Genomic DNA, 25,454 nt, shown 5'->3' with positions numbered 1-25,454 from the left:
ATGTAAACAATGCATAAAGGTAGAACCTCAGAAAAATGTAGAACCATGTGAGAGAGACCTAACAAAGCATAACTTCTATAAACTGACAGCTGTTGCTATGACATCCTGCAACTTCTTTGATTGCTCCAGCTTTTCTTTAGCAGCATTTTCATGTCAAAGAAGATGGATACACAAAAGCAAAATCCCTGTAAGTACAGTACTGAATATGACCAAAATACACTTATAACGCCTCTCAATGCATGAGTCCTGCAGAAAGGAAAGTCTTGCACCTGCTTATCCCAAGAAGACACTTCATTCTAATCATTTCTGTAAACTTGTGTTAATCTTGACCTTATTAGTATTACAGCAGAAGCATGATGATAATAATAATAATAATAAACAGCTGATAACTCTGTTTTTAACATAAAGCTAACCCAGGAGGGGTTTAGCCAATGACTCTAAAGAATACACTCCAAAGAAACACAACTCTAACTTTCCTAAAATAAGCTCTTTTAAGCACATATTTCTCACAGTTACTAAAGAGCTGCTGAAAGCATCACTGAGCTACAGTTGAGACCCTTAATTCCTTGTCACTGGTGGACTGGACCATGCACCAGAAAGCCATTAGCGTCTTAAACAATGAAAAACAGTCCAAAAGCCACAATGGATTATTTGAGAAACAAGGCAGGGTGGGACATGCTTCTAAGTAAACATCACAGAACCTGTATGTAGATTCTGCTATCACGGGGCTAAGTGTGTGGCACCTCTTTTCATACACACTGTCTTCCCTGCTCCAGAGCTTAGCAGTTGAGGGCTCCCACTGAGGATTATTGTTAAGTATTTTCTCAGACATAGCTAAGTTGTACCTGTGCTCTTCCCCTGGAGAGGTGGAACCTCCTCTCATTAGGAGTCCACACGTCAGGTTTGTGCTTGACATAACAATGCCTACAACACCATCGACAATTCAGAAAACACGTCCTTTTGGCTCTCAGTGATGACTTCAATTTGTCCACAAGCCAGACTGAAAACTTGATTCTTGAAGGAATCATTCATTCAAGGTTGACCTCCACAGAAATTCAGACAGGAAAAAAGCCACACACCTGGTCTATATCACTCTATACTCGGTGTCACATTTTGCCTTGACTTTTGAAAGATTCATTAATAAATAGTTCTGCATACCCAATAACCTATAATCTACTGGGATCACTGATTTTGTTGTTTACTTCCCTTTATAACACATTTCTCTCAGAAGCAGGGAATGGAAGTAAACCAGTATTTGTCTTCCCATAAGAAAAGGACAAATCACAGCTTTGTCATCGGAGGTAAGAAAACAGAGACCTAGGTTTCAAGTTCAAATGTCAGTTTCCTTCACAATGATGGTGTAAAATGTTACAGGAAATATATATTTCCCTCTCTAATACTTGTTTTTTTTCTTTGTTTTTGCTTTTTTTAATCTATGCTTTTATTTTTAAAAGTCTTGAAGGCTTTTACCTTCACCACTAAATAAGGATTTAATATAAGGATTTTACCTTCACCGCTAAAAAGAACTAGAGTGAGTCTACATTGCATCTTTTTTTTTTGTTTTGTTTTTGTTTTTGTTTTTGTCTTTTTGAGACAGGGTCTCACTATGCAGTTCAGGCTGGCCTTGAGCTCACTTTGTAGCCCAGGCTGGTCTCGAACTCACAATGATCCTCCTGCCTCAGCCTCTTGAGCGCTAGGATTACAGGCGTGTACCACCATGCCCAGCAACATTGTATCTTGATACACTTAGCTGCTCTCAGGAAATGAGAAACTATGAGTGTGCTTCATGTTTCGGGCATAGTGATGAAGAGTGTGTCTGTGGCAGGAAGCAAAGAGACCACTTAGATTTCAAGGCCATGACTGGGATGCAAAGGAACAGAGCACAAGGCCTGAAGAAGGAAATTAATCATCAGGAACAAAGGTAACAAGCTGCAACCCCCCCCCCCCGCAATCCCATGCATCCAAGGAGCTACTAGTTAACAACATACTATTGGTAGATGAACTTAATACACATAATAAGTCTGGTAACCAGTAGGGGAAAAAAATTCTAGTGTTGGCTCTACTGCTGAGTGCTTTTTTTTTTTTTCTTTCAATTTATAAAAGGACCGAGGGAGGTGGATCACAGGTACCATCTGGTTCTACTGTTTTATGATTTGGGAAAAAGAACTTGAGAAATGAAGAGAACCTGATGAAAGAAGTGTAAATCTGCAGCCACTCTCTCCTTCATTTACATACTGCAACTGAAAATCTCCTAAGTGACTGTTTTGGGGGAGCTGTGAGACCATCTACAGAGTACAAGAACACCTAGCCTATCTACTTACAGTAAATTTTACCTTAAAGATAAGAAATGCAGCTTTTATCAACATGAGTGACCCACAGTTAAATTCATACATTAGATGGGTGCACATCACTTACATAACCAAGGTCACTAGTGTGCCGCTCTGTCATCTGGTCAGTTCTTGGAAGGATGGTACCCATATGGCATTAAAACAACAACAAATAAACAACCTTTACAATGGGGCAAGAGAGACCACAAAAATGTTCTGCACTGTACAGACATGTTCTAGTTAATTCCTTTAAGGCAAAATATATAGAAGAACTGTCTTAAGGATGATTAACATTTTTTCTTCTACATAAATATACTTTGTTCCAAATTTTCTGAATCACTCCATGACTACAGGTGGCTGTCGGTAATATGGGACTCAGCAGATATGTTTTCAAAATAAGGTTATTCAGTCCAGTGCAAGAAAATAACTGCTTTTGTGGGAAAGAAATTCATACTATAGAAAAGCATTTGAAAACAAATGTACTTTTGTTATTTATGGAGAACTTACACTTCTCTAACTAATTTTAAACCTATTTTAAATTTTGCCATGAATGTATAGAAGTTTTTTATTTTTAAGCACATTTGCATTCTTACGAATATAAAGTGCTATACACTTTATAAGAACATAAGGCTATCAAAGAAATTAGAAATTTGCCAAATTTTAGACAAAATTTTTGCATAACTAATAGATCATCTGAAAATGGGAATCACTAGTTAATAGAAACAATAATATGCTTCAGCCACTTGGATTAGTCTAGCTTTGTGAAGTAATTTATTATTTATTATATCTTTTAAAATTAAACTGGGAAGTATAGCTCAGTGGTTAGTGTTTGCCTAGCATGCTTGAGGCTTTTGGTTTGAAAAAACAAAAACCATCAAAACAGCAGCAAAATAAGTTGAACGTAGGACCAGACCATCAGATTGCTTTGCTGCAAAGGATTCATCGAAATTTTTAAAAACAATGATAAAAAGTCCCCATAACCTTTGTCTGGATAAAAACCAACAATAATTATTAACCAGAGAAAGTTTTTAGCTGTTCATATTTATCTTTAATGTATCCTGTGAAAATTTATGTAATATAAAATAAATATAAAATAATGCGACACAGCACACACATGAAACTTATAAATGAAAATTCATATATTGAGAGCACATGCTCAGCTTTTTCCACTGATGAGATACAAAATAAAAACTTAGATATTTTCAGGTAAACTAGTTTATCTTTTTACCAATTTATTTTTGTAAATAAACTCACAACAGGCGACAATGTAGAGTTATTTCATCATCAAATTCAAGATATAAAATATTTCTTATCAGTACCCACCTCATTTTAGAATGCATTTTTTTTCTCATTTTAAAAAGACCACATACATTTTAAAAAATCAACCTATAAAAAGATACAAAAAGTGAAAAATCATCAATAATCTCTCCCCTTTCCCAAGAGATATAAACATCAATACACACTGACTAAAATTGCTTCTCCACATCAACAGACCAACTTTTATCAACGTATGTAATGAATATGGAATGTTTCAGTATTGCAGATACATCATATTAACCCAAATATCTCACTCAAGAACATTTACTGTATATTATTTCCAACTTATATTATTACAAAAGAACTGTGTTTGGGTTTTGGATTTTGAAGGACACATGGGTTTTAGGTATTCTCACTTGGTGTATTCCAGAATTGCAAGCAAGTATGTGCATTTTGCTTAACTCATTAACTATGACATTCCACATGCTACTGGAATAGTCTTTTCCCCCCATGAATAGCCAAATTGAAATGAGTTCTTAAATGGTCCCTTGTGTTGGAGGTTCAGAAGTGGAAGTAAGTTTATTCTTAAGTAGTGAGATAAAAAAAGAAGCAGGACCCAACTCTTCCTTTCCCTCAGTCAGGCAGAAGGGGGCATGACCTGACTGCCAGCTGCCACACCGCTTCTCCTGGCCTCCTGGGGGGCAGAGATGAACAGCTGCAGGGTCTTCCCAACACCCACAGGGTTACTCCTGCAGAGCTCAGTAACTGGAGCTGCAGCTCAGCCCTGGTGCCCCACCTCCACAGCCAACATGCCAGGAACTACTGCCCCCTCTGAGAAGTAGTCAAGAACCCAGGCGTTGCTGACAGCCCCCAAGTCTCCAAACACGAAGAGTTTGTGGTCTGCATGCGCCGGCCCTCCTGGAGACTCTTTCAAAGCTGCAGCAGTCACAATTCAGCCCCACCATTTTTGAAGAGATGAAGGAGCAGTCAGTAGGCTTCTCCTGAAATTCTGCCAAAGACAGCTGTCACCATGAAGGCTGTGGCTGTCCTAGGAGCCCCAGCCACACCAGGAGGCATCTGCCTTGGCTGCAGCAGCTTGAATCTGAGACCAATCCCAAATGACGCTGTCCTGTGGCCACTCCACCCTGTAACCTCCAGATGACTCTGCATTCTGTCATTACTTGGGAAGTTCTTAAGCAAGCCCACAAAATGTACAAAACTGCCATGTGGCCTGGGTTCCTCCCTCACAGCCTTTGGGTCAGTAGAGAAGGGCTCCTTTCAGGATTCTACCCCTACCCTGCTGTGGCACATGTCCCAAAAAAGCCTCACTTGAGTGGTCCTGTAGATCTACTCACAATTTCTACCCTGGGTAATGAGGGCAGAGCAGGTCCCATTAAACAGAACTGCTACACACTAGAGGGTGCTAGACCCCAGGAGTTCCAGAGACTGGCCTGGAGACCAGCAGCAACCAACAGATGCTGGCAGCAGAGACCAGCAGAGACTTGCAACAGCAAATGTCCCTGACAGGTGCCAGTGACCAGGGAGACCTACAGAAGACCCCAGAGAGACAGCAGAATATGCCAGAAGAGCTCTAGAAAGCTGCCAATGGGGCTATGATCTCCATAGCTGAGGAGCGGATAGTGCTGGCTAGAAGCTGCTGGAAGCTATAACAACTAAGGGCCAAGGGACACTGGCACTCAAAAGCCCAGAGTTGCTCATGGAGTTGCACTTTGCTCATTTATGATTTCCATCTGAATTGAGCAAAGAAACCTCAAATGATTGATGCTAATGTTATTTGGTCATTCTAGTTACTACAGGAAAAACAGTTCCACTGAAAATCCTGCTCTGTACTGAATATTCCTGGAAATCTTGCAGAAAAATTTCACAAGGAAAAAACGTACTTCCTTAAATCTAGAAAGGACATAAAAGATTTACAGCCATGTTTTTTACTTTGAAATTAATAAAAAAATTACATGTAGGTCATTTATGCTGAAACATTATCTACTTCCCAAAGCCTATTTGGAACGCTGTTTTTCTGCCAAACATTTAAGACTTTTAAGTACTGTAATAATAGAGTAAGAAATAATTCTCAGGTAATCATCCAAGTTAAGTATACATTACCATCTTTTATAAAAGGTCCTTGATTTTCTATTTAATTCAAGCTTTGAAAAATAAGAATCAATTAAGGTTCAGTTTTAAAAGACATTATTATCCAAAGGCTGATTTTATAAAGTCTATATCCATCTCAAACAGTAATTTAGGCTTCCTGAAACTGGAAGCTCTAGTCACCACTATCACAATAAAATACATGCACATAAGTGGAAGTAACAGTTGCTCTGGGCGGCTTTGGTTTATAAGCTGACCTTTCCTTTCCTTTCCAGAGCTCAGCTTTTGTTCTTTCAGTTTCTTTCAATGTTCTCGGGAGTTTCATTTTCTTTAGCAAAAAAGAAATGGTACTTTCTATACAATGTAAGAGCGAAATATTAAAAGTACATCACTCTTCTTCTTCTCAATTACCTAACACCTACACAGAAAGAAGGGTGGGTATCCAGTTACCTGGCCAAACATCCCCTCCCCTCCATGGCTGTCTAGGCTTTGAAGTGAGGAGTGAATGACATATTTACATTCAATAATGACAAACGACACAGTAAACACAAACAGAATCAAGCCCCAAGTCAACCTACATGATCACAGAGGGGTAATAACATCCAACCTTTGAAAGGCAAACACACACACTCTCATTATGGACCCAATGGATGTTACCGCACATCTTTGGAGCAGTTTCATCTGAATCATCATAGGTCAAGCAGTCAGACTAGATAAACAACAACAGACTCCTGACTATATTTAGGTGTGAAGAATTCTGCTTGCCATCAAATGCACTGGACTGAATACAACTCCAATCACATAGGGCACGGCTGACTGTAAAAACTGGGCATCAAGCTGCCTCTGGGGTCCAGGCACCCTCTGCCTGACAAACCAACAACCTCCAACTGATCCCCTCTTCCTCCTCCAACTCCACCTCAACTGCCAGACTTTGGACTTCTAGGAAAGTTGTTTGTTTAAATAGAACAACAACAACAAACAACATGCTTTGTAATTCAGGGAACATGGAATACAAAACAGACTTTGTGAGCAGTGGGTTTGCTAGAAGCTGCTCCTCTCCAAGGACAGCCCCCCAGGCCAAGTCACCTACATGGGGGTGGGCCTCCAACACTTGGCCCTGACATCCTTACCACCCATATATGAGCCTCGTTTGCTCTGGTGAAAATTCCTTGAAACAGAGATTTAGGAGTGTTGCTAGTTTTCTGTCACTGTGGCAAAATGTCTGAGAAAATCAACTTATAAGGAGGAAGGGCTTGTTCTGGCTCATGGTCCCAGAGACCTTGGTCTGCACTTGCGTGACTCTGCTGCTTCAGGCCTGTGGCAGCGCAGTACAGCATGGTGGAGGCACATGTCAGAAGAGGCCCAGAAAAAAGAGGGAGGGAGGAGGGGCAAGGTCCCAGTACTCTAGTGACCCAACTTCTCTCTACTAGGCTCTACCTCTTAAAGGCACCAGAGGCTGACCATTCATTCTTCAACACACAGACCATGGGGGACATCCAAAATCTAAAGTATCACAAAAAGCAAATGTAAAGAAAAGGATTTTTTTACTCCAAAGAAGTGACCACCACATTACTGAGATTATAAAGTGGTATAATATAAAAAAGGTACAACCTTTTTAGAAATGTACTTGGCAAGATATTCCAAGAGCCTTAAAATATTCACATGCTTTTGTTATTTGAGACAGTGTCTCACTATGTAGTGCAGGCTGGCCTTGAACTCACAGTGGTCTTCCTGCTTCAGCCTCCCCTCCCAAGTGCTGGGATTACAGGCGTGTGCCACCACACCTGGCTAAAATATTCATATACTTTGACCAAGTAATTTCTCAAAGGGGAATCTGTTCTAGGTCAATGACCTAAAGTAAGAAAAAGTTTTATACAGGGAGATGTTGATAGCAACACTATTTATGACAAAAAAAATTAAGACTAATATGTGGATTAACACATACTAATATATGTATTATAATCTCATTAGACTATAAGGCAGTCATTTAAAAATTATCATTATGAAGATACATTAAAAGGTAAGGAAATACACAGATGATATAATCTCAATGGGATGCAAAAAAGAAGAAAAAAGAGGGAGGGAAAATGAGACAGGAAGGGGAAGGAAAGAAGGAAAGAGAAAGCAAGCAAGCAAAACATGAACACAGGCTGCTTCTAGGTACGATAGTTATGGTAATTTTTTTCTATACTTGTATTTTTCAAGTTGTTTTAGAAAATATACTAGATATCTATACTTACTAGAATTTAAATTCCACTGAAACCATGAGTGTCTATAGTTAGTTCACTTAAAAACCCATACAAAAAAGTTTTATGAAACTCATAAAGATACTCAGTATTTCTGTTGTAACAAAATTGGCTATTTTACTGGATCAAATATGCACAGGCATGTTTTAAATCCGTGAATATGTGATGCCAAAACTGTACAAGAAAATGAAGGGATATATTAGTTTCTCCTAACTTATTTTTTTTTTCTTTTAAAAATATCACTTAAACTTGTCCCTGTTCTTCTACTTTGGCCTGATGTGCCAAAATAATAATGCTAATAATAGGTGGCTTATGAGTTTATCATTGTCACTGCTAAACAGATCTTTCTATGCCAAAGCATTTGAACTTCTCACCTGGGTGCAGGCAGGGCTTGAATTTATAAATTGGCTGTGTTCCAAACATGCACTTGTAAGTTGGCTCTTTGTCTCTGCAGGAAACTTCTCCCAAGTTCTAATACGCTATAGCAGAAGCCTGAGGTCTTGATTGTAAAAGAGAGGGGCAGGTAGAAAAGAAAGGTCCTTCTTACATTCCTGGGCAGAGGGGCAAATTCTGCCAAAAATACTTGGTTACTAGCACAAAGTGGGTAATTCTGGAGGACTGACACACCTTTAAAAGATGTGAACACATGTGGGAGTGTGACAAACTGGGAAAACAATGTGGTCAGGCAGAAGGAGGCTTACTGAGGGAATTCAGGGGCCCAAAAAGAAATCAATTTTCAGGCTGGAGGTGTAGCTCAGTGGTACAGCACTTGCCTAGCCTGCATGAGGACCTGGGTCCAACCAAGGGCTGAAAAGATAAAAAAAATTAAATAAAGAGTTTTCTGCTTGTTTAGAGCAGTGTCTCCAAATTTTTTAGGCTATTGGCCACTTAGAAAATTTTCTGCTGCATCTATAACTGGGTATCCTTGGAAACACACAAGGAACAATGGTTGTGGGTTTGGTAGGAAAGATTCCAGCCTGGGCATACAGTTGTTCAAAGTAAATTGTAAATGCAAAAGTTTCTGTTGTAATTAATATATGTCTTCCTAGAAATCTTCCAGTTCTGCATAGATTAAAAAAATTTTGAATGGAAAAAAGGTAAAACAAAATTTCATAACAAAATAATAGGAGAATAACAATAGTTAATATATCACATGTTGTTACCTTTAAATAGTTGTTCAGGGTAAAAGATATGGGCATAAAAATTTCTCCAATCCATATTAGCACAAACCTTTCTTTTTAATGAACTAGGAGATACTAATAATATAACTGACTTGCATTTTTTTCCTTTTTCCCTACCGTCCTTTCCCTTTCCACCCATCCTAGTTCCTTTTTCCTTTTGAACAATTTCTTCCTGTTTCACAATACGTATTGGATATTTTAGAACTTATTTACTCTTTCAGTCTCTCACACACGGGAGACAATACGTTTACACATGTGAGTCTAACTTATTTTACTTATGAGTATGGTCTCAAGTTGCATCCATTTAGCTGTAAAAGTATCAAGCTTATCCTTTATGGCAGAATAGTACTCCACTGTATTACAAAAAAAACAAAAGCACATCTTTTTTATAGATTCCTCGGTTGACAGGTATTTGGGTTGTTTGCAAGATCTAGCTATTACAAATTGTGCTGCTATAAACATGGGTGCACATATATATCACTGTGGTACGGTGTTTTCAATTCTTCTAGAAACATACCCAGAAGGGGAACAGCTGGATGGAATGAGACCTCTAATCCTAGCTTTTTGAAGAATCGCTATAGATTTCCACTGTGGCTACACCAGTCTTCACTCCCACCAACAGAAGAGAAGGGCTCCTTTTCCCCTACAGCCCCTCCAGCATTTGTTATTAGTTGATTTCTTGATAATAGCCATTCTTTCTGGAGTGAGATAGAATCTCAGTGTTGTTTTAATTTGCACTTCTCGAATGACCAGTGATGTTGAACATTTTTTTCTTATACTTATTTGCCATTTGTATTTCCTCATCTGAGAAGTGTGTATTCATCTTGGTTCTTCCTATTGAAGAGCAAGGGATATCCTTTCATTTTCTGAAATCCTCTTCAATCTCCTTTTTCAGAGTACTGTCATTTTCAACATATAGCTCCTTTACTTCCTTTATTAGATTGATTCCTAAGTATTTCATTTTTTTGGATGCTACCATGAAATGTGTAGCTTCCTTAATTTCTCAGTTTGTTGCTTGTGTACAGGAATGCTATTGATTTTTGAATGCTGGCTTTGTATCTAACTACACTACTGAATTTGGTTATTAAATCTAGAAGTCTTCTGGTGGAGCTTTGGGGTCTTCTGTGTATTCACATCATCTGCGAATAATGATAATTTATCTTCTTCATTTCCTATCTTTATTCCTTGTATTTCTCTCTGTTGTCTAATTGTTCCGGTTAGTGTACCCATTGAATAGGAGTGGTGATAGTGGACGTCCTTGTCTTGTTCCTTATTTTAGAGTGAAAACTTTCAGTTTTTGTTCATTTAGTATGATGCTGGCTGTTGGTTTGTCATAGATGTCTTTGATCAGATTGAGGTAAAGACCATCTATTTCTATTTTCTATAGGGTTTTTATCATGAATGAGTGTTGGACTTTGTCGAAAGCTTTTTCTGCATCTATTGAGATGACCATGTGGTTTTTGTCTTTGGCTCTGTTGATACGGTGTATTACATTTATTGATTTGCCTATGTTGAACCATCCCTGCATTCCTGGGATGAATCCCACTTGGCCAGGTATATAATCTTCTTGACAATTTGTTGCATTCTGTTTGCTAGTATCTTATTGTGGATTTCTACATCTATGTTCATTTGGGAGATTGGCCTGGGTTTCTCTGGTTTTGATGTCAATGTAATACTTACCTCCATGGATGAGTTAGGGAGTATTGCTTCTCTTTCAATTTCATTAAAGAGTTTGAGGGGTACTGGTATTAAATCTTCTCTAAATTTCTTGTAGAATTCAGCAGTGAATCCATCAGGACCTGGGCTTTTCTTTGTTCATAAGTTTTTAATTACATTTTTAATTTCATTGACTGATATTGGGTTATTCAGAGTTTTTATATCTGCTTGATCCAACTTTGGTAATTCATACATATTTAGGAATCTATTTCGTTTGTATTTTCCATCCTCTGAGAGTAAAGACTTTCAAAGTAGATACTGATGATCTTCTGAATTTCTACAGGATCTGTAGTGATTTCACCTTTTTCATTCCTGATTGCAAGAATTTAAGTCTTTTCTTTCCTTTTTTGGTAAGATTGGCTAAAGGTTTATTAATTTTATTTATTCTTTCAAAGAACCAATTCTTTGATTCATTAATTCCTGGTATTGTTTTCTTAGTCTCAATTGTGTTAATTTTTACTCTGATCCTTATAATTTCTTCCCTTCTATGGGCTTTGGGCTTGACTTGCTCTTATTTTTGTAGAAGCCTGAGATGCAAAATTAGATTGTTTATTTGTTCTGCACAGATATTAAAAAAAATTTTTTGGCCAGGCATGGTGGTGCATCCCAGCACTCGTGAGGGTGAGGCTGAGCCAGGGGCACGAGACCAGCCTAGGCTGTCCAGTGAGTTCAAGGCCAGCCTGAACTACTTAGTGAGACCCTGTCTCAAAAAACCAAAACTAACTAACTAACTAAATAAATAATCAACCAAGATTTTAAGCAGAGTATTAAAATCTGTGGAATCCTATCATAAGAGGTTAAAAATAAAAAATCTAAGAAAGTACATAGCACTTTTCATAATTATTTGATTTCTAATAAATGTAGAATGAGCTTTAAAAATGAAAGAGGACTGCTTGATTGAAGTAACATAGGAAATAACTGAGCTCCTGAGTTAATACAGATTAGGACAAAATGCTCAATATTAGAGAGAACTCTGAAATGAGCACTTCTAAGACACAGTCAAGGAGAACACAGAGGAATGATCAAGGTGCAGTCTGCTTCTGACATGGCTGACTGTTCAGCTGTGTTAATGGACTCTGCATCCAGCTGCTGCTACCTGGAGATACGGACCTGTGATGTACTCACACAAGGCTGTCTATGGACCGATTCCTGCATCTTGTTCTACACTCTTGCTTCCCAGTCTTACATAAACTGATCTTAAAGCAGAAATAGGTATTAGCAAGGAAAGACTGCATAATTATGCATTTTCTAAAACAGATTCAAATCTGCAAGGGATCTTTGTAAATCTCACTTTCTTTCTGGCTCAAGTACCTCTTGAAAACTTCCTCAAAAATACCCATGCTTGAGAACCTGGCATGAGAAATGCTGGGTACATGACCTGAGCAAAGTGGCGCAAAATGGGGCAGTTGTTAGCACAGAGGAGAGCTCTGTGCACATCACAGAAGGGGCCTGCTTTGTGCAGGCAAGTGACAAATGGGTGCCTCCTCTGGTTAGTGCAGCCCCTTCCCAAGGTGCAGGTGGCAGCTAAGATTTAGGCCCCCATCTTCCCACTGGCCAGGGCCTTTGACATCATTCTTGGGTTGCCTCCTATTGAACACCTTCCTCAAAGGCAAAAAAAAATAAAGTGTGTTTATTATACTTACAAATAACACCAACTGTACACATCTGATTATCCAGCAACTTTCGGATATAATTCTAATCCTAAATGGTCATGTCTAAAGAGAGCAAAGTAAACAGAAGCAATTTAAACCCAAATATGTCCTTAAGAATGGAAATGAATAAAACAATAAAACCATAAAAGTAAAAGAAGGGAAGCAGAGCGGCACCTGAAGGAAGGCCCAGCGATCTTCTGAGAATGCCACATGCCTTTCTGTTCCTGTGCTTTTGTATAGGTGGCTTTCCCTGCCAGTACCCTACTTTCTACAGCTTCTTCACCAGGTTAAACACCACCCAATTCCTAAAGAATTCCAAGGCCCCATTCAAATTCCACTATCTCTCCCTAGATTGCTCACGAATCCTCTGCTGTCTCACAGCAGCAAAGCCCGTGTGTCTGCACAGAAGCAGGTGGGAGTGCCCTGCTCCATAGGATCCCAAGGTTTGGGCATGGCCACTGCTCCCCCACTCTGGTAGTGCCTAGCAGCCATGTCTGTGCTACAGGAGACCCTGCTTTTAACCACGGTTGCTGCTGGATCTAGATGGTCACCGATTCTTTTTCTCCCTATTTTCTCTGCTTTATTTTGAGATAAATTCTCACCATGTTATTCAGCGAGCCTTGAACTTGCAATCCTCCTGCCTCAGCCTTCTTAGTAGTCTGGATTACAGGTGTACACGATAGCAACTGGCTTGTCTCACTCTTAATAAATCTGAAATCAGGATTCGGAGTGGCCCGTGAATGTACCTAGACCTAGAGACAAGTAAATTGTAGGAGCTGTGTGGAGTCTACCTGTACAAACATGCCAGGAAAAACAAACTCAGGTTCCCACTGCCTCGTGCCTGATGCCTTCCTTCCTCCAGTTCCTCCTCTGGTCCTGCTGACTCCCAGGAAAGGCGCTGGAACTGCCCCAGGGCTCTGACCTCTCACCCGCTTCCCTACTGCTGGACATCCCCTCTCTTAAGAAACTTTGGTGCTACATGGGGGTGCTTGCTGATCAGGAGTAGTGTATTTGCCAAATATATCCAAGGCCCTGGGTTCTATCCCCAGCACGAGAAAAAGTTAACAAAGATAACAAACCATGGTGCTGATTTCCAATTCTGCTGATAAGATTATTAGCTCAACTGTGTCTTTGAAAAGAAGAATGCATTTTGAATTCAAAGACATTTTTTAGAACATCTTAGAGGCATCAAAGTTCCTAAGAGGCAGGAGAGAAGTGCTCTGCCAAATCAAAGTGAAAACTGGACATAAAAGCAGTAAGTCAGTGACAGAAGCCCCATGGGCTCTGAGAGCTTTGCTGACCTGGTGGGTTGAGAAGTTCAGAAGTCGGAACCCAGAGCCCACCCAAAGTGTGGGGTTCAACAAAAAGCCCTTTTTCCATACGGCTACACTGAAAAGGGCCATGCCCTCCGGCAAAGGGTCACCAAAAATATCAACCCATTCCACTCCTAAGAGACTGCAGTCCAAATTTATATGACCAACTGGTCCACAGAATTCCCAGCTGTGAATTTAGTTTGAGATGGCCAGTCTAAGTGCCCCTAAACATGTGGAAAAAATAAACAACTCTCTCTGAAGGGTCACACTTTCACCCTGCGACTCAAAGAATCCTCTTCAAATTATCACCCAAGGGGAAGAGACAGCTCGTAGCCAAATGAACCGAACACACACAGCAGTGAGGCATCACCAGAAAGATCTAGCAGAAATAACACATCAAAGAAAAAGACCAACCAAGATTTGAGAATTTGGACTTGTCACAATTCTTAACCATGTCTACAGAATCTTACTTAACTCATGGCACATTTCTGAATACCAGAATTCTGGAGGCAAGTCTGGGGCCATTAAAGGACAAAACTGCATGGAACAAGTCAATAAGGGTACTGCAGGGCAGTCTTCCTCATGACTGTTTGGAAATGCATCCCAGGTCTTCACACAAGTCACTCCGTAGCCCTTTGGTGTTCAGACAGCCATTGGAGGGAAGCTGCTGGCTCTCTGAACCTGCCTTTACCTCCAGGCAAAGTTCCCATTTGTTGTGTAAACAGAGGCGCTTTCCTTGGCAGGGGCATCATTTACCCCACACTTCTTATCACCACCTTGCAGCAAGTCTCCCCGCTCTCTAATGCACTCCACAAGCGTCAGCAAAACACTCTTAATACAGTGCTCAATCATAACAAAAATAAGCTACACACTGATGAAAATTTAATCTGCAAGGGCTCATAGTGCAGCAGCAAAGCACTAATAGCCTCCATACGGGGTTCCAGTTCTACTCGTTCATTCAGTATGACATGTGTTGAGAGCCAACTATAATAAAAGCATTATTTTCGGTGTGGGAAAACAGCTAGTCATATGATGAATTCTCTGTAGCTGTGCATTTCATGTTCCAGTTGGAGGAGATAAGTAACAAACGCAAACAGCTCAGTTTCAGTTTCAAATAGTACTGTCTCAGAGAAAATAAGAGGCTAATAGTATAGCGGGGGACTGCCATACATTCGGAGGTCGGAGAGGACACCCGAGAAAACAGCCCTTCAGCTGAGAGACTAAAACGACAGAGACCAACTTAAAGATCTCAGGGAAGAACATTCTAGATACAGACCAAGGGAAAAGAAATGCAGAAGCTCCAGTGCTCTGAGCTTGCCTTGTTTAAGGACAGGAAAAGATAGGTGTGGCCATTCCAGTGTGGCTGGAATGGACGAGGCATGGGGGGAGACAGTGTGTTAGCAAGGGCAAGGATGGAAGCGGGGCCAGGCCAGCAAGACCTTGTAAGCCAAAGAAAAGACTGGCTTTTATTCCAAATGCAAAGGGAAGAAGCCCTGATGGTTTAGCTGAGAAAGTGACAGCAGCGCACACATTTTAGAACATCACTCTGCCACTGCTGCTGGCAATCTGGACTGAAGCAAGGAGGGGTGAGTACAGGGAGGGCAATTGCTACTGGAGTACAGGGCTCAAGAGGGGACTTAAGTAGGGAGGAGAAGTACGCGAATGCAGGACTCAGATGTGGGTGGCAGGAAGAGGCAGCGAGGAAAAGAGGAATCCAGGTTAGCACCTAGACCCGTGGTGGCAAACCTTTTAGAGCTTTCAATGACAATAAACAGTGGGCGTATGAGTGCCATAGGTTCACCACCACTGGCCTAGGCTTTTGGCTTAAGCCCCTGTGTAGGGATAGTGATCTACTTCCTGCGAGGAGGGAAATACTAGTTTAGGGCATGACAGTGGGTAGAACAGAGTAGGAGGAGATCATGAGCTCTGTTTGGGACATCTGAGGTGCCTACCGGGGAGCCATGTGAAGCTATCGGGTAAAACATTAAGTACAGAGCCAGAGAGGCAAGTCAGAGCTGAAGATACGAATTTCTCAATCACCAGCATAAAATGCTATCAAAAGCCCTGAGACTAAATAAGATCAAACAAGTAAAACGCATGTAGTTGTAGAAGAAGGCCCTCGGCCAAATTCTGAGGCATTGCAACATTTACAGGCTAAAGAATGGAGGAGGTGTTCAACGATGTCCCTAGAAAGGAGTGCCAGCAAAGCAGAAGAAAAACAAGAAAGCAAAACAAGCAAACAAATAAAACAAAACAGCTCTCCTTGATCAACAAATTGGGCATCACAGGCAATGCTGAGAAGAGCAGTGTCCTTGGAGAGGTGGAACAATGGACAGACTGGTGAGCAGGGAGCTGCAGACCACAGTGAGACTGGTGGCACTTCTGTTGTGACTACAGTTTATTTTGTTTTCAGGATGGGAAGTCCTAGCACAGTGAGCACTGCCCAATGGAAAGTGCTGTGAGCATGGGAAAGGCCTGTAGCCACATGGGCCAATTCTGAGCCACTAATCATATGTGACTTGATGAGACACTGAATTTAAACTTTCCTAACTGAGATGGTGACTAGACCCTATGAAATTGGCGACTGCAGCCCTTCAGCATGCTGGCAAACTAAATGATCAGCAGTCCAAAAGTCAGCTGGTGGCGGGGGGAGTGCAGACCAGATGTTGGTGGCCTTTACTTGTTCCATGTTTTCTAAAAAAGGAGATCAGCTGGGAGGGGCCGATGGGACAAGACACTAGATGGAAGTTCAACAGGAAGGGAAAAGGTAAGAAAGTATTTTGGGGCTTGCAGAGCACACTGAGGTAGAATGGTAGACTCTCTGGGCAGAGTGCCATTTGAGATTTAGGGTGGGGGAGATGGAGGGAGGGGAACAGGAGGGGGAGAAAAAAGGTGATATGTATATGTGATAGGCATATGCACCAATTCACCAAGGTGAATATAACTGTACTGCAAACATATACTAACTTTAAAAAGAGACAGAGTTAGGGTAAATTAGTGACCTTTTTCAGAACTGTTCGTTTTTCACTATCAACCACTGAGTACTTCAAATATGGCATCAAACTATTTTTCAACAATTTCTTAATATTCCCCACAATTTATCTCTGTGGTTTGCAATCTTCTTGGCTACAGAAACTTCTTTCCCTGTACGTATTATATTCAGTGCCCCAATTAAAACAACAACAACAAAAAAAAGGACAAAGAAAAACAAGCTAAAACAAGTAACAGCTAATTTCCCCCAGTGGCCCAGTCATGCCTATCAGTCTCTGGGGCGCCACCAAGGAACCCCAGGGCTGGAAAGCAAAGATTACCCTGGCCAATTCCGCTCCAAATGGCTGTGCTCACAAATTGTGTCTCCAGTAAAAAGCAAAGTCCGCTCTAGCAGGCCTGCAGGAAAGCCCAAGGCTCTGCATTGCTAACAGCTTCCTGCTTGGTGGCCGCTGCCACTGTTCCAGGAAACTAGCGGCAAGGCCACAGCCAAACACTCACGCTACTGTGTTTGCTTCTGTCAGCTGTTGACCCCCTCGGCCCATATGCTTTCTCCTGTCTTCTGCAGCTGGAAGATCCTACTTACTCTTCAAGGTTCTCCTTGATGTTAACCTCCACAAGTCATCTCAACGTCCGTCAAGCAGAGGTAATGATATCCTGACTCCTGTTACCACCTTGGTCTTCCTTTCCTACCGTTCCAGATCCCTCTCTCACTTTGCCTCAGCCACACAGGCTTCCTTGCAGTTTACTGAAATAAGGACTTTACACCAGTGGGTCCCTCTACCTGAAAAATTTGTCCCCCAGACATCTTCTTGTCTAAGCCCCTTGCCTCCTTCATGACTTTGCTCAGTATATTTTTTTCCCCTTGCAGTGCTGGGGATGGAACCTAGGACTTTGTATGAGCTAGTGTGTACCACTGAGTCACATCCTCAGCTGAACATCTTCCACCTAATGAAGCCGCTACTCCACCCATCCTATTTAATACCCCTAGCCACAGAATTCTTGATACTCAAGTTATTTGTGCATAAATGTATACGTCTGTTTCTCCCACAGGTATAAGTAATTTGAGTGAAGGGTCCACAACATATTGATCTGGCACCTAAAGCATCCTGCAAGTATCTCTTATGTTAACGAAAAGGTGAGATACCAATTCAGTAGCTGCGATAACTTGCAACTAGTGAATGTGCATTCCATTTTTGACACCTCCAACAACCTAATTACTAGTGGAGGTGTTAAAGATACAAGAAAGAACATGATAACAAAAGAGATACAGAAAGTAAAGCAAAGGCAGAAAGATAATTCTATGACAATTCATAACTGAAAGATAAAAAAGAATGTCAAGTACAACGGTGACCTTATACTATGAGCTAGGATAAAGTAATAATTTAACATACAATCTAATAATTTATATGTCACATATTAAGGTATTTTTTAAAAGCTAAAGGCAGCTAACATTTTTTAAGAACTTCCTTGTGCCAGCAACTCTATTCAGGCATCCTATCAGTATAGTCAGTCCCCAATGTACTTAGGATGATTTGACTTATAATTTGATTTTACAATGGTATGAAAGCAATATGCATATATCCATTTTGTTTCTCACTTTGGGTACTGTATTCAATAAATTATATGAGATATTTAATATCACTATAAAATAGGTTTGTGCTAGATGATATTTGCTCAACTGTATGCTACTATAAATATTCTGAGTTTTTTGTTTTGTTTTATCTTGTTTTTAGTTTTTTTTTTTTTTGAGACAGGGTCTTACCACACAGTTCAGGTTGGCCTTGAATTCAATATGTAGCCCAGGTTGGCCCTGAACTTGCAGAAATCCTCCTGCTTCAGCCTCCTGAGTGGCTACAATTACAGACATGCACCACATGTCTGGCTCTGAGCATGTTTATAGTAGACAAGGCTAAACTATAATGCTTGGTAGGTTAGGTGTATCAAATGTACTCACAGTATTTTTAATTTAGGGCAGATTTATCAGCATGTAACCTCTTTGTAATTATAGCAGCATCTGTACAAACTTAATTAATTCCCAGAATACGCTTCCATAGTAAGTTCTCTTTTATACTGGTTTATAAACAAGGTGCCAAGAGGCTAAATAAGTTGTTCCAGGTCATACGGCCAACCACATACTGTGGCTCCAGAGCCCTTAACCACTGCCCATGTGAACATGTATGAAGACTTACTTAGCATATAAAGGGTTATGTTCAGGTAAGTTACTTAAAAATCCCAGCAATACTTTCCATGAATAGATCATACATTTATTCACTACCAACGTGCTTTCAACATGGCAGTGATTTTCTTTCTATAAAGGGAAAAGTGTTCTCAAGCAGATCCTCCATACTAATAGCTAACAATCTGTCCATCCAAGAATAGTTTTTAAGATTAAGCGGTAATAAAAGGACTCCCTCCTGGGCCTGGCATGGGTGGCACAACTGAATCCCACTTGCGTTCTCGTGAGCCCCACAGGTAATGAGCTCAGTCTAGACATGTTCCTCCTGTACAGCACACTTCTAGCTGCTGTGTCTCCCACATTTCCCACCCCATGCTATCCCCATCAAATTCTCCTGAGGGTTCTTAACTGGGTTCCACAATCCCCCAAGCAGTGCACATATAGAATTCAAATACTGTGACCTTGACAGGAGGCATCTTCTGTATTTTCATTTAACAAAGATACATGGAATTTAGCTAGGAGGTTATAATAGCTAGGAGAGACAGAAATAATAAACCTTGCTAGGATAAATAGAAGAGAGAATAAGAAAGAGACCAAGTCAAGAAAAAACACCTAGGCATTCCTGAGTTAAATGGCACCTTTCACTTTCCACTTCAAAACCCTCCAAAAAAGAGAAGCTGCCTCTATGTCACTCATTTATTCCTTAAACCTTCAAGCTTGAATCTCAAAAAGTGCATGCACAACATCAAGCTCTGTGGCGCATCTGATTCTCCAGCCTCCTTGCTAAACTGTCTCTTGCTTTCTGTTCTTCTTCCTCTGTCCCTCTCTCAAAGTTAAGAGTCATCACTGTCCCAGTGACCCCCGCAGTAGTCTAATTTACCTCTCTGGCTATAGACACCAGTTCTGCATGGACAGTTCCCAGTTCCCTATCCCACCCCCAACCCTGCTCCTGATCTCTAATCCCACCTTTCCAACTTCCCTGGCATACTGCAGTTGGACTATCCACCTACCAGCACCTTCCAGTCAACATTTCCTTAAAAATACTTTATCCTTTTTCAACATACAACTCTTATTCTCACTTTCCTAATTCTGTTATGGGGTCATCATTCTCATCACACACAATCAAGGGACAACTTCTCAGTATTTATCCTAACTTTCAAAGCTATTCCTTCTACTGCCTTGCTACTCAAAAGTGCAGCCCCCCTGGACAAGCAGCATCAGCAACACCTGAGTCCATGTTAAACTCAGTCTCAGGCCTCACGCCCATCAGACTTCCTGAATCCAAGTGTCTGCAAGTGATGTACATCTCCATTACATTTGGAGACACACTGATCTAATGCTCTAACTGCATCCAAATTTTACTATTTTAGGAATAGTTTACGGAATTCTGTGTCAATTACAGTACTAGCCTTTAAATACATTATCTCATTTAATCCCCAAAGTAACCCTAAATGATAAGCATCAATAACACCATTTTAAAATTACAAAAATTTTCAGGCTTAAAAGACTACATAACCTACTCAAAAGCCCCCTAAATGATGGAGCCAGGATCTGAACCTAATCTGTCAGACCACAAATAATCCTGCCTAGTAATCTGAGTTCCCCTCAATTCCAAAATTGGTATTTTAAAGTATAGCCAGGCATGGTGGCACAGGCCTGTAATTCCAGCACTCAGGAGGCTGAGGCATAAATTAAGAGTTTCAGGCCAGCCTGAGCTACATAGAAGGTTCAAGACCGGCCTGGACTACATAGCGAGACCCTGTGTCCAAAAATTAAACAAACAAACAAACAAAACCAAAGTATATGACTGACTAAATTCTCTATCACCTGACGGTAGATTTCATTCGTTTTATTATAAATCTTGCTGACAATCTTTCTAAAGGCACAGCAGATCATCAGGCCTAGGGCAGCATTCTAAAAACTGAAGTTCATGTTAAGGTATCTGACAGCGAAGAAAATGAATTCTCTCCTCAAGATACAATACCATGTTTTAGAGAACATAAAATGACTTCTTTAGTAGTAAAGTTTCTTTTTATGTTTCTTTTTTTGAGACAAGGTCTTACTATGCAGTTCAGGCTGGCCTTGAACTCGCTATGTAGCTGAAGCTGGCCTTGAACTTGCAGTGATCCTGCTGCCTCAGCCTCCCGAGCACTGAGATTGCAAGCGTGTACCACCATGCCTGGCATGTGTGTCTCTCTTGACATACCTCCTTCCTCTGAAAAGTAAAGGGAAAAAAAAAATAATATAAGGAGATCAGTTCTTGAATGAATGGCTGGTTGGACTCTACTCAATGAGTTTCATCTGACACCCTGCTGCTCCTTGTTATTTTAATTTAATTGCTCCATTATATTATTCAATCAATATCATTTCATAGTCGTTCACATCTTTTTTTTTTTTTTTTTTTTTTTTTTTTTTTTGTGGTATGGGAATTGAACTCATGACCTCACACTTGCCAGGCAGGCGCTATGCTGCTGAGCTATATCCCCGGCCCTGTTCACATCATTTTTAAACCAAGTTTCCTTCTACCTTTCTTCAGTGCCCAAGTATAAACTCATGAACCTAAAGGAGATCCTTATTTCTCCAGTACAGTACTATTCCTCTGACCTTGCTGAAAACACCAAACAAGATGTGGATGCCCTACCAGGAAACTGGGCAGTCTCCCATTCACACAAAACATATAGCACGGTGTTGCGCCGTGACACTCACAGGTCTCCACAGGCAGGACCCACAGGCATCCAGATCAACCCCAGCTCTACTATGAGGCAGGTGCCTCCCAGCCCTTACCAGGACCTTTCCTCCAACTCCACCAAGCAGGCACTGCCACATTTCCATAACTGCTTGGTCCACGGGAAAGCTACAGCTTCCCCAGAAGCTGAAGCCAGACAGATCAGATTCCTTCTTGGGATTTTTATAACTGAATCAGACACAGAATGTCCTTCTGGAGGAGCAGAAATAACAAAATGTGAAATTCAGAAACCGTTAAATTCCCTGCTTCATGAAGGAAACCATTCAGCTAAGAACAAGAATAAAGCGCAAACAGGAAAGTCCCAACAGCACCCAAGTACTTGGTCCTACTCATGGCTTGCTTAGTTGCCTATCCTTCCTTCCACTGTGATAAACCCGGAAACTCCTATCATCTAAAATTTTTGCTCAAGCCTATTTGACTTTCTAAGCTTGAAACAAACAAACAAACAAACAAAACCTGAACTTTCATTAATAACTAGGCTATTTGTAAGTACTGTGTTTGTTTTAAACAAGCTTCATGTCCTTCACAATTTCTCTATACAGATAATGAATGTCTTCCTTTGTATACTTACATAGGGTTTTAAATACTAATTTCTAAAAGGCTTACATTTCACAGTGTATAAAAATCTTTTACAATATCTATTTAAAACAAATTTCGGCTCATATCATTCAACATACTCCACATACTATTAAGGTATCATTTTAAGAAGCTAACCACCTAATCATTTTTAGCTTAATTCCAAATGTAACAAGATAAAACTGCCTTCCTAAGTCATTTTTTTTTTATGTATTCAATTATATTTTCTGCTTAAAATACTTAAAATAAAAATTGGCATCGATCCATTCACTGATGGGTACTTTCAGTTAGAAAGCAGTAACATACCAAATTAGCTACACAACAGCAAGCTTATTCTTGACACTGAGCATTGCCCAAATCAAGGTTTTCATGACTGCTACAACAGACTTGAACATTTTCACCTTAACTGCAAGTTTTCACATTTCAATCAAATAGACTTTGACTTAATAGATTGCAATGCAGTTCAACTACTACACTCAATCTAGGAAACTCTTACTACACTCTCTAAAAATCACCACAGATTTCTTTTTCCTGTAGACAAGGCTTTGAAATTCCCTCAATAGTGCAGTATTTAAAGATTACACCAGGAACGCAACATTATATACTCTTCCTATTTTATGGCTCCTAATACCACATTATGCACCTACTAGACTGTAAAAGTTTTAGTTAGAAAAAATTTTGTAAATCAGCCAGTCCAACCTCACTTCACATACACAAACAGTGACTGGTAAACAAACAGTAACTAGTTAACAGACCAAGGTCAACAGTTACAATTAAAGAAAGCATTAGAGCACAGATCTAATTAACTTTTAACCAAAACATAGGGAAGATTTCGAGTACTCTCATAGGATTACTCTACAGCTTCCCTTTAGTGCTCCAAATTTATGGTTATTTCTGAATATCCTATGCATATTAAAGGCCAAATTTTTTAAAAGTACAAACTGTTATGTTTATGGTCTTTTTCCATTAATTATAATCACATTAGAAACACAGGGAAAAGGCTGACCTGAATTATCTGTTCGCTGCTGTGTTGCCTCTAATGTCCCCATTCATATATAACAGCAGGCTTGCTCTTTCTTAACACTGGAGACATATTTATTCCCACATTATACTATAAAGTGTGATGCACTGAAGGGTATAATAAAACATCTATCTGGTACCAGCCGTTGTCAACCAAATGAAATCAACCGGAAACACATGACATCCAAGTGCTTAGATTTCATCTTTATATACATCAGAATTCTTTTTTCCAAAATAATTCATTAAAGAAAACAGACATCTTGGAAATTAAAGATGTGAAACAGACCTTTCTTATAAACTCACAGCCATCAAGAAAAAAAGATATTTGGATAAAAACAGGCATTTCAGCAACCTGTACCACAGTGGGTGGCACTGTTAGGCGCACAATATGTATTTGTTGAATGAATAACATGTTTACCTTATACACTACAGAAATGTCTCTCCTCTGGCTGCCTGTACTTAGCATTGCTGACTTTTCTAAAGAACGAAAGAAAATAACACCAAATGTACTATCTATTAATCATACATTATTTCTATAAGTCTTGGTTAGTTTCAAAGTATTTCCAATTCAAAATATTTCCAAAACAAATGTAGCTATTCATAAACACAAGGCAGTGACATAAACAGTTACAGTAAAACCTTCCTAATTACAAGCTTTCAGAAAGTAAAGTGGAATTCAGACTAATTCCCAAAAAGCACACCCCTTTTTTTTTTTTAACCAGCATACTGACGTTACTTCACTAATTAAACTCCGAGACACAAACAGTGACCAAAACACCGGAACTCCAAAGGAGATAAAAGGCGATAAATATGAGTAAGCACTACCTTATGCATGTCTTATTTTTTACTGTAAGGTCCCACTCTGATAAATAAGGGACTCCCAACTGACAACATAACACAAAAGGTTCACAAAACAGGCTGTAACTAAATTGTAGGTTTATCATAAAGAAGAATTTTCACTTCATTTTCTGTAATAAAACTTGGGGAAGCTGTCAGGAACTTAAATTGTGTTAACATCAATAGATCAGGCATTAAACTGAGAGAAAAAAAATCATGTTTCAACTTTTTAGAAGTCACTCCGTTGCAAACAATCAATCCTGATACTATTTTCTCCTTTTCCCCAGCTCAGCTTGGAGACGAAAAATATAAAAAGATATTTTTGACCCGTTTTAAACAACTTTGTTAATTCACTTGTGACGGGGCGTCGGGGGGCGCAACGTGGTTTTCTCTTATTTTCAAAATGATTGAAAAGGACACACAGGCGTCGAAATCCCAAGCACCGAAAGCGGGCTCCCACTTCTCCTCAGACGCTGACTGCAGTGGGTAAGGTCATGGTGAAAATTCACAAGCTCGTTTAAACTTTCATGGCTCAGCCAGCGGTTCCTATCGGGTTTCCCCATCCTCTCTAGGGAGCTTAAAGCTGCAGGAGTTTCTCTCTGTAACATCAGCAGGAGGCTATTTCGGATCCTCGAACCGCAATCCGCATAGCCCGCAGCGGCGCGTCCTCCACTACCTCGGCGAGTGTGAACCTAACCTTTCCAAACCGCCGCCCTCCGGCCTTTTAAACAGCCCCTCTCCAAGGCGAGCGCCTTCAGCTCCAGCCCACCTACCTCCCCGTGCCGCCGGGACCCCCACCCCCACCCCGCTGTCACCCCGGGGCCGCCCTTCCTTCCGCAGCCGCGACTTCTGCCTGGGGCGGGCGGGGGGGGGGTTCCCGCAAGGGCCGGCGAGCGGGCACAGCGGCAGCGCGCTGCGGGAGGGGCGGAGAGGATGCTCCACGCCGGTGCCACATTCGCCAAGGGCTTCCTCTCGGCCAAACCCCCTCCCTGTGTCCAATAATACTGCCTTTAAAGGAAAAGGGGCCCGAGCACTAAAGCTGCTCTCTCAAATCCCCTGGGTCTTCAGACCTTCAGGCGAGGTCTTCAGCCTCGCCCCGTCCTCCCGCCGCAGGCTCCGCACGCTCCTCCTCACCCTGGTCAGGTTCACCTGGCCGCCGAGGCCCCCGGCGGCCCCCCACTCGGCTGCGGCGCCCGGACTCGGCGGCGGTGACAGCTGAGGTGGAACCGTACCCACACAAACTTCCCACTTTCTGGACTGCGGGGACCGCCCCGCGGGCGTGCAGGCGCTCCGGGGTGCGGGGTGCAGGG

General features: G+C 40.9%; 1 protein-coding gene across 1 annotated transcript in view; it reads right to left on the bottom strand.

Annotated features, from left to right (window-relative positions):
* The window catches only part of Pip4k2a (phosphatidylinositol-5-phosphate 4-kinase, type II, alpha), a 168,538-nt gene that overhangs the window by 132,731 nt on the left and 10,353 nt on the right, over window positions 1-25,454 (bottom strand). Inside the window, exon 3 of the mRNA XM_005387233.1 lies at window positions 25,279-25,432. Coding sequence (XP_005387290.1) covers window positions 25,279-25,432 — 154 coding nt within the window. The remainder of the gene's footprint in view (window positions 1-25,278; window positions 25,433-25,454) is intronic.

Source organism: Chinchilla lanigera, unplaced genomic scaffold, assembly GCF_000276665.1.
Source record: "Chinchilla lanigera isolate Chin_1 unplaced genomic scaffold, ChiLan1.0 scaffold00028, whole genome shotgun sequence".
In the NCBI taxonomy this organism is placed as follows: domain Eukaryota; kingdom Metazoa; phylum Chordata; class Mammalia; order Rodentia; family Chinchillidae; genus Chinchilla; species Chinchilla lanigera.
Note: the sequence above shows the minus strand (reverse complement) of the source record. Positions and strands in the feature narration are given on the sequence as shown.